Source organism: Sceloporus undulatus, chromosome 1, assembly GCF_019175285.1.
Source record: "Sceloporus undulatus isolate JIND9_A2432 ecotype Alabama chromosome 1, SceUnd_v1.1, whole genome shotgun sequence".
NCBI classification, from domain to species: Eukaryota; Metazoa; Chordata; class Lepidosauria; order Squamata; family Phrynosomatidae; genus Sceloporus; species Sceloporus undulatus.
This window is the reverse complement of record NC_056522.1, coordinates 160566474-160582847: the sequence shown is the minus strand read 5'-3', so window position 1 is coordinate 160582847 and position 16374 is coordinate 160566474. Positions and strand designations below refer to the sequence as shown.

Here is a 16374-nt window from a genome sequence, read left to right as displayed (position 1 = left end):
AATAGCAATCTATTTTATTATTGATCTAGGGATCGTTAGTTTCCAGGGATCTAGAGAATCAATAATAGAATGAACCAAGCAAGAATCCCCAATCATTGACTTGATATAAAACATGACTTTGGAAACATGTTTTTCCAATACTTTCTGCTAGTATATATTATCTTAATAGTGTTGACAGCAAAATAATAAAAGTCACTTGCCACTTTCTCCCATTAAAAAGGGTCTTTAAGCCTGTGACAACTGGACAACTTGTTCTTTTGACTTAGCTGGGGAAACAATTTAAGTTGTATATCAAAGAGATACACTGTTCTCCCTCCTCCATATCTAGGATTGATGAAGAAAAAACAAAATTAGCAATTTTGAACAATAAATGCATATTTATTTGGAAGTAAGTCACACTGGGTTCTCTGGTGCTTACTCCCAGGTAAATGAGACTATAGACTTCGGACTTTATCACCTCAGTCCAGTCTCAATCTTGTCACAATCAGGTTATTTAAAGAGGGCGAATACATGCCCGTTTCGGAGCTATAACTACTACACCTCTCTGCAATAATGTGAAGGGGCTTTTTGTACCATTGAGGGTCCCATGCCTTTCCTTCTTCATTCCCATGTAAACCCCCCCCCCCTTAACTTAAGGCATTATTCTCTACCTTTAATAGAAGATTTAAAAGTTCATGTGATGAATTATATTCAAACAACATATTATTAATCTAAAATTAATGACAGACATTATAATATACAGAGGATAACATACGCAAGGCCTATTGCAACTAAGCCGTGTTGCTATATAGCTTTACTATAAAGTAGTATTATAAAGTTAGTGACAGTTCTGTATTTTGTTGTTTTCTTGTCTCAGTAGTGTTCCTTGCTGCAATTCCAAGCTTCCCCATGACTTTGGTACCAAAAAGCGACACACATAATTGCTTCAAGATAAGTTGTATTGGTAATAAATGCTGCAACAATCCCCTCTCTCCCCCTCCCCACTTTCTTGGGATTGCTGGAAGATGGCTCACTGGTATTATATAAGGCAGGACCAAGTAATGGAAACTGAAGTATTCAGATGTAACATATCTTCCATTTTAATAGCTAGGAGAACAGTATAAACAGGTTGCTAAAAGGAAACCTTGCACCTCTAGTCTTCTACCAGCTGCAGATCTCCAAGCCTTGAACTGCCATGCTAAAATGAAACTATCAGGGCCTATTAAACCTGTCCTTGCCACGTGCTTTTCAGGAAGAAGCAACTATTGTGATCAACTGTATTTTCCCATGTTTTGCTCCAATTGTTATGGATCTCTTTTATTTTAACAGGTTACTGATGCACATGTAAGAACATTTGACTTCAATCTGAACAGTCATGTCATTTCCCACTGCTGTTGCATATCTATTATCAATTATAGCAAGAATCCTCTATGGCAGGTATAATCTAGACTAGTTACACTCTCGTGACACTTATGTATTCATGATCCCTGTGTAGCCCCTAGTATAGGGGCTATGTGGGAACTGTGAAAATCCACCAATCCCCATTTAGTGGACAGCAACCATTGCGATTGACAGAGGTCTGTTCCCCTGCCAACTAGGAAACAGCTGGCTGATGTTCCCACTTTACCTTGTGCAAGTGATCTCTTGTGCAAGGTGCAATTGCAACAGGGACCCTGATTCTGCCTATTGCATGGGATATCACTCACGGAGGAGGGGGTTTGTTTGTTTGTTTGTTTGTTTATATATCCTGCATTCCTCACAGTATAGGGACTCAAGGCAGCTACCAAAATTTAAAACAGTCCAAGTTAAAACCATGCAAAGCATTAAAAATTCAAATTTTAAAAATTTAAAATACAATTAGACAATTTTAAAAAGTTTTTTTAAATTACATATTAAAAATTAAACACTCCATATAAAACTCTTATACAACCTTATACAGGAAATGTCAGACAGCTGCTTCCAGAGCAACAGCAGAACAGGTCCCTGTTGATCGCAGCAGCGGTTTCCCAGTAAGGGGAAACTGGATGGGTCAGGATGGGATGCACTACAGAGCACCATAACTATGGTGCTTACACATACGTAAATCCCATACAAGAATTATTATTATTGGTTGTTGTTGTTGTGTGCCTTCAAGTCATTTCCGACTTGTGGTAACCCTAAGGCAAACCTGTCATGGGGTTTTCTTCGCAAGATTTGTTCAGAGGAGATTTACCATTGCCTTCCCCTGAGGCTGAGGGCATGTGACTTACTCAAGGTTGGTCATCCAGTGAGTTTCATGGTCCAGGTGGGAATCGAACCCTGGTCTCCAGAATTGTAGTCCAACACTCAGACCATTCTCCCATGTTATGTTCATATTGGCCCATGATTTTACTTATTTCTCCCGAATCCAGCCTAATGTTGTTCACATGGTCACACCTTTCATGGAATTTACTTCACAACATCCATAAGTATATGTTATAACAAATTAATTATTCAGGCAACATATAGGTGCCAGCATCTCTTGGTACAGATGGTTTATGTACAGATTTATTCAATTTTCATACAACCTTTCTTACATAGGATTCAGAGTGGTTAAACTCTGCTCCCAAGTAGCCTCTCATCTGCGCTATCTCCCCTGACCAAATTCAGCTACTTAGCTTTAGGAAATGCTAAAAGACACAAGGGGGAGCAAGGTGTTTTCATACTGCCACCTCCTCCCCAACAGCATTTGTCCCTCCAGATGTTTCCAGATTATGAACTCCTGAACTGACTGTTTGATTGATTAGGATTTGCCTTACAAAATGGGATTCAAACAGAGCTTGGGATGTTAACCTTAAAAAAATTAATTTACTGATCTTAGTAATATGTTAACAAGGAGCCTATTGTAGGTTTCCCTTAGGGTCAAGGCAGAAATGACATGAAGGCACATAACAATAAGTTAACATAAGTCATTACTAGTTATTTAAATAGCCTTTTCACAATACATTTAATAATGTTTTAGTTTTTCTTTACTTAAAAAAGCAGGTCGATGGCCCCAAATCCTTCAAAATGATTTCCCAAATGCAATATTTTAGAACTATTGAGTAAATATTACTCATGCGCCACAACAGTAAAAAGAAGCAGCAATGTTCTCTGTTGTGATGTGGTTTTCTTAAAAGAACCTTGTTGTGCCCTCATTAACCCTTCACACCAAGTATAATATTACAAGTAACTCCATAACTTGTAATGTGTTTCTTCCAACCCCTGGACTCAAAGCAGCTTTCCGGAGCAGTTTTAGCAATCTGCCATGCTCCTGGTTCCACAGTGCTTAACCATTATCTGTGTTATACATCCTTCTGCTTACTTCCCCCTAGTTCTTGAAAAAAGAAAACAAAAAGGAAGATGGAAAGCTTAGGCACAGCTCAAGAATAGCGTCAAAAATAATCTCTTAGGTGGGTTGTCTTTCTTTGGAGGTGTTCTTGATACTTGATAGAAGCAATAAAAAATTGCAGCAGCTGCAGCTTCTCTATCTACTGCATCCAGATACACTTGGTACCCATCAGGTACAATTCCTTCCTTCCTTCCTTCCTTCCTTCCTTCCTTCCTTCCTTCCTTCCTTCCTTCCACTAGCAAATGAGAAATCTATGGAATGTTTTAAAAACAGTACACCAGGGTGATGGGGAGAGGAGGGAAGTGATACCAGTAGGTGAGACTTTCCGAGTAGAAAGAGGTCACACGCCTATTGAGGCTTGGACTGTGCTTGCTGGCTCTTTCTCCATCAGTACCTTTTTGTTCCTTGCTTGGGATTTGCTGGAGTAGTAACATGCCCCTTTGCCTGACTCCCTATAGAGCCTACAGGAATTTGGACAGGGTGGTACAGACATCGCCGACAAGAGACCATGATCGCGGACTATCCCTTTCACCGTGGTCTTATGACTAAGACCCTACTTCATTATATATTATAGAAAGGGACAGACCAAAAGCAGACCTTTCAGGACTCCGGCACAGCATCCAGCCCAGCTTACCCAGTAAGTAAACTGGAGGAATTTATTTTTGCTTTGTAAAGAAGAGAAAAAAGAAAAGGTGCTCAACATTTACTTTAAATTCTGAAGTGAAACTTTTGTAATCAGTGTTTTGGTTCTGTCTTTTTAAATTGGTTTATGCTGCCTTGAATCCCATTTTGGGAGAAAGGCAGGTTATAGATATCCTAAATAAAATAAAATAAAATAAAATCAATATTTCTGAAAGAGTTAATTTCAGGTGCATAGAGAGAACCCTCAAGGGCTGTTGTATCTGGTTGGCAAGTAAGGTTTATTCTTTTACCTGAGATTTTAAAATAGCATTGGAAGTAATCCTGCTGCCTGTAGAGTTGAAACAACATTTACTATCATACATCTAAGGAAATAGACCAAGTCTATGAAAGCTTATGCTACAACTTCATTCACTCAGTTAGTCTCAGAGGTACTACAAGATCCCATTGCTTATTGATATTCCAGACTAACACAGCTATTTCTCTGCATACTGTCATTGTCAAGGAGCTTAGTTTTTATACCTTTAGTGTTTGTGTATTTTTGTCATGTCCTTCCAATTTTATACCCCTTTTCCCCCCAGGCACCACTGTAGCGCACACACAAAAACCAATTGGTTATTTACTCCAGGTTATTATATTTTCAATGTGTACAGTATGAACAAGTAAATGTTCAGGGATATTTCCCCTGTGTGAGAGACTGAGAGGAGTGGGAGACTTTTTGCCATTAGAAATGTTAGGGCAAGACAATGCTTCAGTTTTCATTTGCATCAGGAGCTGAGTTTCTTCTTTTCTGGTTGCAGGTGCGATCCTCTGGCAGCACAGCCTCCTGCCTTCATGCTGTCCCCCTCTGACACTATCCTCCTCCTTCTGTCACTTTGGTCGTTGAACATTGGAAGCTGTGACCACCACTATAATGATCCGAAGAACCTGAATACTGAGTTTGCCCTCAATCTTTTCCAACGCTTAGCAGAGCTTGATAACAGAACTAACCTTGTTATTTCTCCAGCAAGCATTTCTCTTTCCTTGGGACTCCTGCAGTTTGGTGCTCAAGGGAACACCTTTGCCCAGCTGAAGCGTGCTCTCGGATACAACACTTGTGGTAAGAGACGGTTGAAAAAGCTGCTTTTCAATTACGACTACATGCCACTAACGTTTATCTTGCACCTTTCCCTGAATCAGGAAAAACCATGCAAAAAAACCCCCCAAACCCTGAGGAGTTTCTGTTTTTAACTGTATACTTGCAGGGTCTAATGTGGTATTCTTTTTCCATGTTTGAGTCAAGAGCTATTTGGACAATTGTTGGATGGATGTATTTTATAGCTGTTTTTCATATATAACCAACATTGTGCCTCTTTTCAAAACTGAGCTTAGAAATCTCAAAATCTAAAAGCTTAATTTTTAAAAATTCAGCTATATTGCAACAAAAACACATTTCCCCTTTTGAGAAGATCCTGAAAAATAGCTTTGCCCACAGAGTTCACATGTCACACCCCCCCCCCCCCCAAAAAAGGTAGTATGTAACTCATTTTCTACAGGTTCAGGGCACAACATGTTTTCCTATACTAATTGTTTGATAATATAAGGAACTTGGAGGAAAGCTTGCCTTATTTTTATTATACAGCTTGGTTCTCAAACATGGGATGCCTGCATTGCTCAAGTAAACTACTGCTCATCGGGAAATCTTGTGGAACTGGTGCACCACCATCGCATCTGTTCTTTGGTGTATTTTACCTTTTCTCTGTTTGTAGAGGAACTGATTAATCTCAGAGCAAGGAACCAGAAAACTGTCTCAGATAACTGTCAGGAAGAGGTCATAGAGTCATGGAGCTAGAAGGGGCCTCTTGGGCCATGGAGTCCATCCCTTGCTCAATGCAGGATCTCCAGCCTCCTGAGAAAGAGACTCCGCTATCTCTCTATACAATTGGTTCCATTGTTGAACTGCTCTTGCTGTCAAGAAGTTCCTTATAATGTTCAATTGAAATCTACTCTCCTGTAACTTAAGACCATTAGACCTAGTCCTACTATCTGGGGTAGCAGAGAACAAGTTTGCACCCTACCTCCAAAGAAGGAGACCACCACACTCTGAGGGAATGTGTTCCACTTTCAAGTTGTTTCCAACTTATGGTGACCCTAAGGCAAACCTATCATGGGGTTTTCTGGGGCTGAGAATATATGACTCACCCATGGTCATCCAATGGGTTTTCTGAGCTGAGTGGGTAACTGAACCCTGGTTTCCAGTGTCATAGTCCAGTGCTGAAACCACTGTGCCGTGCTGGCTCTCCCCATCACACTAGCCATAAACTATTGTGCATTCTCTGAAATGGCCTTCTAGAGATCATAGGGTTGACCATCAATACTGTTTGGTAGCAACACTTTTTTGGGGGTGAGGTCACAGTGTGTTTTCCCCTTTTCCAAAAGTATTATAACCACTGGTTATTGTCTATTCTTAGATCAGGACATGCGGGAGTTCTTGCACAAGGTGTATAAAGAAGTAACCAACTCCAAACAGGGCCCTGTAGCCCAGTTGGCCTGTGCCTTTTTTGTACAGGCTGGAATACGTCTTTCGCCTCAGTTTCTTCAGCATGTTGCCTTTTGGGCAAACAACATAGTGCAGCAAACTAACTTCAGCGAGCCCAACAGGACTGCAACACAGATAAATGAATGGATCGCCACAAATATTGGAGGTAAAGTGATGACAATGTCCCCATTTGGTGACTTTATTATGCAGACTTTAAAAGCCACAGATTTAGCACCAGATAACTTGAGCCAAGCACAATGAAACCTGAATAGCCTTTCTTCAGGAAATACATGGAATGGTCTGAGTAGTATTGGAATAAAAGAAATGAAGGATAGATGGCAGGGCAAGGGGTAGAGAGGTGAATTACAATGTTTAGTATCTCCAGGGGCTTAATGAACTTTTACTGCCAGCAATTCTACCCAGCTCAGAAATTTCTTTCCAAGAAATGGCTCACAGCTGATCGGTACAAAGTATATGTTTTAGAAGTGAAAACCTTGATCCAGTGCTTAGCATCTCCAGTAAAAACAGCACAGCAGCAAGTTGCAATATGGGGTATCCTTCCTCATGACAACTGCCTCTGATCATCCTGTTGTAATTTGAGTATGGAAGAAATAGTGGCTTCATTATCTCACCAGGGACAAACACATGCAAAGTTAGGCTCCTACACCATCACTGTTTCTATTTTTGAGCTGAACATGGTCATCAGACTTTGATTGTGGCTTTGCTTTACTTATGCCAGGAAAGCTGACACAGAAATTGCACTCTCTTGGTTCAATTAGACTTTTCAGGGCCATTCAGATAACAGACATGAGACATCTGACAGATCTGATAAATGAGGTTGCTTTCCAGATTGCTACGAGGGCCAGTCAATATGCAAACTCAAACTCTATTTTAAAAAAGACATTTTTAATTCTAAACAGTTTCAGCTCCAGCAGGATAACTGTGTTAAATTCAAATTTTCTTGCAAAATAGCCTTCATTATTTGGGTCTCTTCTTTTTTTATAGATGGAGAAGAAAACTGCCTGTCCTTGGAGACCATTGATTCTCCCCTTAACCAGGTAGCAGTGGTGAGCACCATGTACTTCAAAAGCACTTGGCAAAGGAAATTCACCTTCACAGATACCCAGTCCTTGTCCTTTACTACTACAGAAGGCATTACTCTGAAAGTGCCTACCTTGTATCTCTGTGCAGAAGTCAATTATGGTAATTATATCAGGTTTGTTGCAACTCCCCCAGTCTGTAGAACAGGGCTGGGAAATGTGTGACTCTCCAGATGATGTCAGGGTGGCTGGTGGTTTCCATGTCCGTTTCCTCAGTACATCCAAGATTTTGAAACTTGGTGAATCCAGTCCAGGTTTTAGGCCAAAGGAGTTTCAGGATTTTGGATAACACCTTTAAACTTTGGGCTAAAACATGGAGTAGTTTCACTGCTCCACTGACATGGAGCCACCAGCCTCCACTGGATAATGTTGGACTGAAGCGCCCATCATCCCTAACCAGAAATGAAGGATGGTTATATTTGTAGTCTTACATCAACTTGAAAGCCACGAATCTTACACCCTTGCTCTGTAATGATGTCCACATGGAGAAATGGGTTTCTACATATTCATTGTTAGAAGGAAGCTGAAAGGGGGAGAAACCACCAAGGAATATGCCAGTGGCACCAGCTGTTGTGCTGGAAGTCTCTGCAAAATGCAAGGAGAGCCCTACTATTGTCAAACCAGAGCATTAAAATTAAGTCTGCATGACAGCTAAAAACTTTCTGATTGACATCTGGAGAAAGGCGATGGATAACAAATTGTTGAAAAGGATGGCTCTTTGGAATGCTCACTGTTTTGTGTGTGCATTTGCAAATGTGTGTGCATGTAAACTTGTATTTTGATTTAAGAAGAGAGATTTAAGAAGAGAGAGAGAGAAGCTCCCTTTCTTCAGCCTAGGTTGCAGTTGTAGTACTGGGAGCTTTGGAGAAATAGCTTAGCTTGCTTACTTTGAGAGCAGCCACTTTTGCCTAGAAAGAGAGAGCTGTCACTCTCAGACCAGACATGGCTTGCCTGCTTTTTGAAAAGCTGGATGTTTCTGTGGCAGTTGCCTAGCTATGTCAGTCAAGTGTTGTCTTTACTCTGAATTGGTGTCATAATATTGTGGGAATGTGACATCATCCTTTTGGCAACCTGGTTCCCAGTTGGTTGAATCATGCTACCTCCAGAACATGGAAGACAAAACAAAATAAAAGTGTAATAAAAATACATGAAAGAGCTAGTGAACAAACAACAAGAAGAAAAAGGGCTTGGGGAAAATATTTTATAATCTCCCCTCCTCCCTCCCAAAACAACCTTCTTGTTTGGCACCAAATATTTGGCACAATTCTGTTTCCAGAAATGCAAAGCAAGTTGGTTTGACCCGCTTGCATGTCAAAGAATTAATGTCAGCTAATATATATCCTCAAAATTTCAGAGGGGGATGTACTTGGAAGTGCAAGCTTCTTAAATGTTTAATCTTGTATGGATTACCAAAAGGGAAGGAAACTAGAATTTTAAAAGTGAAAGCCAAGGGCTAATTTTAGCACCAAATGTTTCAAGATTACACAGTCCTCACGTGGCGACTGTTTCAGCTCAGTTCTCACATAGCTTGACAAAATATCCACAGTAAAGCATCTGTCTGAACAATTGTATCTCACCTGAAAATTGTGTGCATATGGATTCTATAAGACACAGTCAAGGTACTTGTGGCATCAGTACTGATTTTGTGTTGCAAACAAGTACATCTCTTGTCATTAAAATTGTACTGAGGAAACATACACCCTGAGATCAAGAATTACAAGTAGAAATCTGTCATTTTCTTATTTTCATCACAGTCCTGGACAGGGAGTTGTACCTAATGCCCTTATGATTTCACATGAGCTTTTGAACAGTGCTTTGCTGGTGTATTTTACTCGGTAAAATCCAAGGTTAAACATGCACTCTATTACCTGGGGACACAAGTTTGGGTACATTGCATTATAGAGGTAGGGTCATATTGTGGCCAACAGACTGCTTGCTGGAAATCAGTAAGTCCCTAGTTTGAATCTCACCTCTGCCAGGAACTCACTAGCATCTGAATCCTTTGTTAGTCTCAGCTAAAGTAAGGCCACTGAATTAATAATAAGGTTGATTCGACAACGGATGCAATGGGTCTGTTCTAATTAGGACTACCAAGACAATTCATGTTTAGTTGGCCTTAAAAAGTCAGATACAGTTCCTTACTCTGCAGCATGAGTGGGTGAATAATAATATGTTAGAGCAGGAGTAGTCCTCCCAACTACAACTTCCAACATTCCTCACCATTAACTATACTGCCTAGGAATCATGAGAGTTGCAGTTCAATAAGATCTGGAGATCCACATAGTTCCCATCCCTGATTTAGAGGGCTGCTGAAAGGATTAGAATCTACAATTAGGTAAAACACTTATAAAGCACTTCGGATATTTTTGAAATCCGATACAAATCTTAAGGCTTGTTATTACTACTACAGGTTGAGTCTCCCTTATTTGAAATGTTTGGAACTTGAAGTGTTTTGAATCTCAGATTTTTTTTTTTTTGGATTTGGGAATATCTGTGTTTGCATATACGTACATAATGATATATCTTGGAAATGGGACCCAAGTCTAAAAATAAAATTCATTTTGTTCATATACACCTCATACACATAGACTGGAGGTAGCTTTATACATAATATTTTAATTATTTTGTGCATGAAACAAAGTTTGTATACACTGCTGTCAGAAAACAAACATGTCACTATCCCAGCCATCCATGAAAAAAGTTTTAGCTTTTGGAATAGTTTCAGTTTCAGAATTCCAGTTAAGGGAGACAGACTCAACCTGTACAAAAAGGGCTTTCTGACCCAAGGTATTCAAATCAGATTGAACATACTTGGAAGCTAAACGGAATATTTGTTTTCCAACCTGCAGGTGAATTTCTAATAGATTCTCTGGAACGGATCAGTGTAATTGAATTGCCCTATTTGGGGGAAACAGTCAGTATGTTTGTAGTTCTTCCATCCAATCGAAGGATGTCTCTAGCTGCAGCTGAATCATACCTCTCAGTTCAAACCTTCCCACTGTGGTCCAATAGCTTGAGAAGAACAAAGATGGATATCTTTCTCCCCAGGTAAAGTGTTAATGTATGTATAGTTGCATGGTCTTTTTTAAGGATCAGGACTTATTTTCTTCTGACTTAGGGATATGGTTGGAGTGGTAGACAGAATAGCTGTGAATATGATTGCAGTAAGGAAAAGGGGACAAATGTGTAGTATGCATAAAGGACAGCATCAAACTAGTCTAAACCTCTAGGTTTCAGATTATTCAGCAAACCTGCAAGACAGTAAATTCAGGTTAGGAGAAAGTCTTCAAAATTGACAGCCAAGATATTTTCTGATTATGATATGTGAAACAAAATGACTGTTCCATACCTGCTTTTAGCATCATATCTCAGGAAGGTTAGGGATGCCTGCCACCTGGTGACTAGATGATACTGCAGACTACAGACAGAATTTAATTAATGAAAAGTAATTAATCCATTTTGAAAGCAAAATAATTCCCTACAGTCCCTCTAGTTTCCATGCCACATTTTAGGTGTCTAAATTCTGAAGTCTTGGATGTACATGAGAAACAAACAATACACACACATTCTCACACATTATAGAAGGAGACGGGTGATAACAGAGAGCAAAACATAGGCAGGGCAGTTTGTAAGTGGCCTAAACGTTTTAAAAATTATCAATTTAATATCTTTCCAGATTCAAGATTCAAAACCACTTGGACCTAAAGATGGTTTTACCTGCATTGGGAATCACAGATATGTTTGATCCAGTTAGGGCAGATTTTAAAGGCATTTCAGGTATGTCTACTGTGTGCCTCATGTGTTTGATCAATGTATTGGGGCATCTTTTGTGTCAACAATTCAGCATAAAAGAACCAATAACTCAAAAGTGGTGACAGAGGAGGATATCACACGATTGAAATTGGAAGTATAATCCAGTGTCATCCTGAACGCAATCATGCGTATTCATGTTATTGCATGAAAGGTTACCACACGCGATCACTGGCAGTCCGAGCGCACTCGGGATGCAATCATGCGTCAATCCACAGTTAAGTAAATTCTGTGAACTAGCGGAGTCACAAACTCTGTTCCTAGGCAACTTTGCACTCAGTGTCTTGTTGTTTGGTGTGGTGTACATGCTTCCTTTGGTCCTAATTCACACACACATCAATTTGAAAGGGGGGGGGGTTCCCATGAAGCCATGCTGCAATTCCGCTTCAATTTTGCTTCCGCTTGTCCTTCAGCATTGCTGAGGGGGGCTGCTGCCTGCTAATTAAGAGGCATGGACCAAGAGCTATTGGATAAGCATTATATTCACATTTTAATGCGACAAGAGTGAATATATGCTCGTTTTAACATGAATAGAGCATGTTTTTTCAACCATTCTTCCCGTCCCCCTCCAACCTCTTTTGCAAATTGTGGGGTTCCTTGGTTCCTCTCTCTCACTTGCCTAAATATGCTATGCTCCAGTCATCTGGAGTCTCACTGAGCATGCGCAAGGGTGCCAATTTGCAATTAAGAGCCCACCGATGGGATGGCTTACTTTGCACAGAATCTGGGTCGCGTTCGGGGAGGCCATTACAGCGAATTTAAGGTGTGATAAGTAATCACATAATTACGTGAATTTTTGAATTGACCTCGCTATCTTCTCTTTCAAAATTGAGAGCCTCCCGTCCTGTTTGATAAACTCCAAAGTCCCCAACATTAGCCACAGACTTATAGATGCACAGAGGAGGATGGAGTCCTATATACTACAACAGCCCTTTTGAGTCATTTGTTCTCCTGATATTTTGAACTGCAGTTCTGATCAGCTCAGCCATCACAACCAATAACGCTGTAGTTAAAAACAACTGAAGGGTAGCAAGTTGGGCAAGGGTACAGTTTCACCCTACTGATTTATATCCAACATATTTTGCCAGAAGAATGGAAGCTGCTTGTAAAACAGTTTCTCCTCCTTTTCCTTCATGCCTCCTACCCACACATAGACAAAAATTGTTTCAGATTGTTAGGAACCCTTTGGAGCAGAGTTGGAATATGAAGGGAGAAGAGAGAAACAGGCAGTCTCATTGTAAATGCGGACGTCCACTTGCACAACACTCAGTGTAGCACGTAACTCTGAAATGACGCTCGATGCAATACAATTACATTATACTTTCCAGAAGGAAATTCTGTAACTTCCATAATCCATTATTCCATTCTCCTAAATTACAACAGACAACTGTCTCCATAGGTCTTGACTGAGCAATTTGATGCTCAGCTTCCAGTCTTCAAAGGGGGTAGTGTTGCAGCTCTGTTGCAGTAAAACCAACATATTGGTCTAAGATGTCACAGGACTCTCTGTGGTTCCATCTCCCAATCTATATGTGACATACCCCTAATCACTCTTTATTAAGTAAAACTGTCTTCGGTTTGCATTGACAAATATAATACTTATTGATAGTTTTGTTTACTAGAACAAGGAAATCTTTATATCTCAGAAGCCATCCACAAAGCGAAGATTGAAGTGACAGAAGATGGTACAAGAGCCTCGGGTGTTACAGGTAAAACACAGACTGTTCCTGCGTTAATCTGTATGATAGTAGATACAATAAATTGTGTTCCATCCACAAACAGTTCCTTGCATTTCCCATATCTGATTCTTCTGGGCAGGCAGATTGCCAACAGGATGTTCTAGGATGTTATCTTTCAGAGGAATGAACTGGCAAAACCACCTCTAAATATTCTTTGCCTAAGAAAATCCTATGAATTTTATGGGGTAGCCATCAACAGGCAGCTTGAAGGTACAAACCACATATCTACACAGTTCAAAGGCATGGTGGAGGGACTTTGTGCTGCCACTAGAATTAGACCTCAGGGTGCAATGACTGTCCAAGGAGAAGCCAGAGAGCAATGTATGATGGAAGGAGTAGCAAACAGGCTATGCCTGGGCTAACATTTCACTATGGCAAGACTGGCACTGCTTGCAGGAGATTCTTGCTTGCCTGCCATGTTGTAGACTGCCCTAACATGCCAGTAATATAGTGCTTGTACTGGGTGTAATAGCCATGGGGAGAGAAATTCTGGTGGTGTGTTTCACAACTATGCCAGCTATCAAAAGGCAACTCCTACGTAAGACCAGTAGCTGAAGAGTCTAACACTACCGAGCTGCAAGACTGAAACCAATTCACACAACAGTCCAAACTATAGAGCAAGAGATGACTGAGGCAAGTGCAAGCAGAATAGTGGAAATGAGGAATTGGCTTGAGGCCTTTTCACACCACAACATACTTATACCGCTGTGATTCCACTTTAACCACCATGTCTGATTCCTACAGAATCATAGGATTGGTAATTTGGTCAGAGCACTCCAAAAGCTCTCTGGCTGAAAATTATACGTACTTCTTATTAAATTGCAAATCATAGGATTCCATAGCTGGCTTGCTGGCTGACTATTTGCCAAGCTGCCACATCAGTTAAAGTGGAATCATTAACACTATAGTTATGTAATGCAAAAGGACCCTTAGGATGCTGTTACAAAACTTCATAGGCCTTTGTTTATCTTTTAAGTACTTCCCACAATTTTGGTTTAATATGGGGGTGATAAACATGTAGCCCTCTCAATGCTACTGGACTCTTGCCATCCTTTGCCATTGATTAAGCTGGCTAGAAGACTGCATACCCTCCAATTGTCCCATTTTGGCAGGGTCAGACCCCTATTAATCCTCTGTCACCCTACTTCTTCAACCACTTTAACAAATGTTCCAGCCCCTCTGTCCTCTTTTCACTTTCCCCTCTTTTTTCTCAGCTTACTTTAATTGTGACAAACTAATTTCAAAATGCAGAAATGCTTTCTACTCAGTTAACTCAGCAGAAGAGAGGCAGAATCTTGCCCTTCCTAGAAGTCTCAGGAGAAAGCAAACTTCTGCAGCATCTCGTAGTTTGTGGGTTCCTCCTCTTTAGTAATTTTTGCTGTCTTGACCACATGTGTCCTAGATTTCATCTGTGAAATACTGAAAGGTATAAGATTGACTGAATGTGAACAAAAGGCCTAGAAAAGCTGGTCCCTCTGTAGTTAAAATGAAATGCTCTCCACCAAAAGAAAAGTGGGGAGGAGTTATCAGCAAGTTTCAGGAAAGTGGAAGATCTGTAGAAGTAAAATCAATCAAACAAACAAATACAACCCACCCCCACCCCCCAAAAAATGACTGTCAGTGGAGAGGAGGTGGAAAACCTGAGTAGGGGAGAAAGAGATGCAATAGAGAGATGCTAGAGTGCATGACCAGCTGGTTGGAACCTACACATTAACACCACTCTATGAAATCTTCTTACCGAAACTGGGACAGATACACATTCAAAAGCTTAGAGAGATAATTAATTTTGATTTTCTTTTGTGAGCCAACTGAAATTGAACAAAGGGAAATAATGAAACCAGCCATTCACTGATTCTTTTATGACACAGCTATGGTGTTGCTAAAAAGATCCCGGGCTCCTGTCTTCAAAGCCGATAGACCTTTTAATTTCCTCCTATGGCAAGCCAGTACAGGTAAGCATAAGTTAAAATTTATCTATAAGATGTCATTATTATGATAGCAAAACATTTCTGGCATCTTTTAATATCCAACACAGCTTGAAAATCTATGAAACAAATTCTGTACTTTAGAAAACTAGTATTTGCAGATCATTGTTTTTTATAGATCAGATATGCATGTGCATATCCCCTGCTTTCCTTTTAAATAAGGATGCAATGTGAACAACCAAAGTGATCAAGTTTGTGTTTTTTAATTATACTCTTCTAATTTTAGCCTATCTGTATTTAGTCACTTGTTTTTGTCTCATTTATATACTGCTGCTAGAAGCATGGTATATGAGTGTAACAAAATGCAGTCTTGCAAAATCACCATACCAATAGCCACATGTCAGACTTTTCAAATAAAATTTCCTACTTGGAATTGATACTTCCAAATAAGCAGTTTCAGACACATGTATTGGGAGCCCTATGAAGTAAGTCACCTCTCTTCAGAAATTAGGCCAAGTAAAATATTAATGAATGAGACAACAATTCTGGGGTATATCTAATTCATTTTAATACCCTGTTCAAAACTGGTTACTTGCTCACTTAGAAGTGCCTTTTTGATGTTGGCTATGTTACATAAAGAATTATATTCTATAGTACATAAACTACAAACTTCTTAGTTCCAAGCATCTAAAGGTTATCAGCATATTATGTTTTAAATATGCCCTAAATTTTACTCCTGGTTCACTTACAGATGCTTATTCCATTGTATAAGAAAAACTATATGTATGTAAGCATTGCTGTGTTAGTTATTGCTAAAGCTTAAACTCAATCTTAATAAACAAAGTATAATTTTCTTCTTCACAGGTTCAATTCTCTTCATAGGAAGACTTACAAATCCTACAGAATAAGCATGTCAAAGCCACATGTCCATCTCTTTGCTTTCTCATATCATTAAATCACACAATGCTTTGTTTAAATGGCACATTTTCCATCTTGTGAACATCAAGAGGGAGCAGGGGATGGGGGAAATCCTAGACTTGTAAATAAAAAATAATGTGTTTTGCCATGTGTAGGGTGACCTTGTTGTGTTCATAGTAGTTATCATCTTTGACAGAACACCTTAAGACAGAACTACACATGCTTTCCAGTCCTGTTAATCCAGTTATGGATGTTTTCCAAAAAGACAACCAGTAAAATGGTGATGTGAAGAGGAAAATGGTTTCTTAACTTAACATTTTTCCCTTAGACCTTTTCAAACCAGCAGTGACCCTATCCTTGCGTCTTTTATACCTATTGCAGAAAAGATGTGGGAATC

The 16374-nt window shown here is 39.8% G+C and overlaps 1 protein-coding gene across 1 annotated transcript; it reads left to right on the top strand.

Moving 5' to 3' along the window:
* The first annotated feature begins 3920 nt into the window (after positions 1 to 3920).
* Positions 3921 to 16030, top strand: SERPINE3 (serpin family E member 3). Its single transcript, XM_042449799.1, has 9 exons — positions 3921 to 3965; positions 4768 to 5066; positions 6418 to 6651; positions 7491 to 7688; positions 10435 to 10633; positions 11262 to 11362; positions 13018 to 13104; positions 15003 to 15086; positions 15924 to 16030. The coding sequence occupies exons 2-9, from the start codon at positions 4802 to 4804 to the stop codon at positions 15965 to 15967; spliced, it is 1212 nt and encodes a 403-aa protein (XP_042305733.1). The 5' UTR covers positions 3921 to 3965; positions 4768 to 4801; the 3' UTR covers positions 15968 to 16030.
* Positions 16031 to 16374: the final 344 nt, after the last annotated feature.

Excerpts from the sequence above, each read along its gene's own strand:
- SERPINE3 (XM_042449799.1), top strand. The coding sequence starts at position 4,802 with ATGCTGTCCCCCTCTGACACTATCCTCCTCCTTCTGTCACTTTGGTCG. Across the intron at positions 7,689-10,434 it reads CTGTGCAGAAGTCAATTATG|GTGAATTTCTAATAGATTCT; the intron begins GTAATTATATCA and ends TCCAACCTGCAG. Across the intron at positions 11,363-13,017 it reads AGATTTTAAAGGCATTTCAG|AACAAGGAAATCTTTATATC; the intron begins GTATGTCTACTG and ends TTTGTTTACTAG.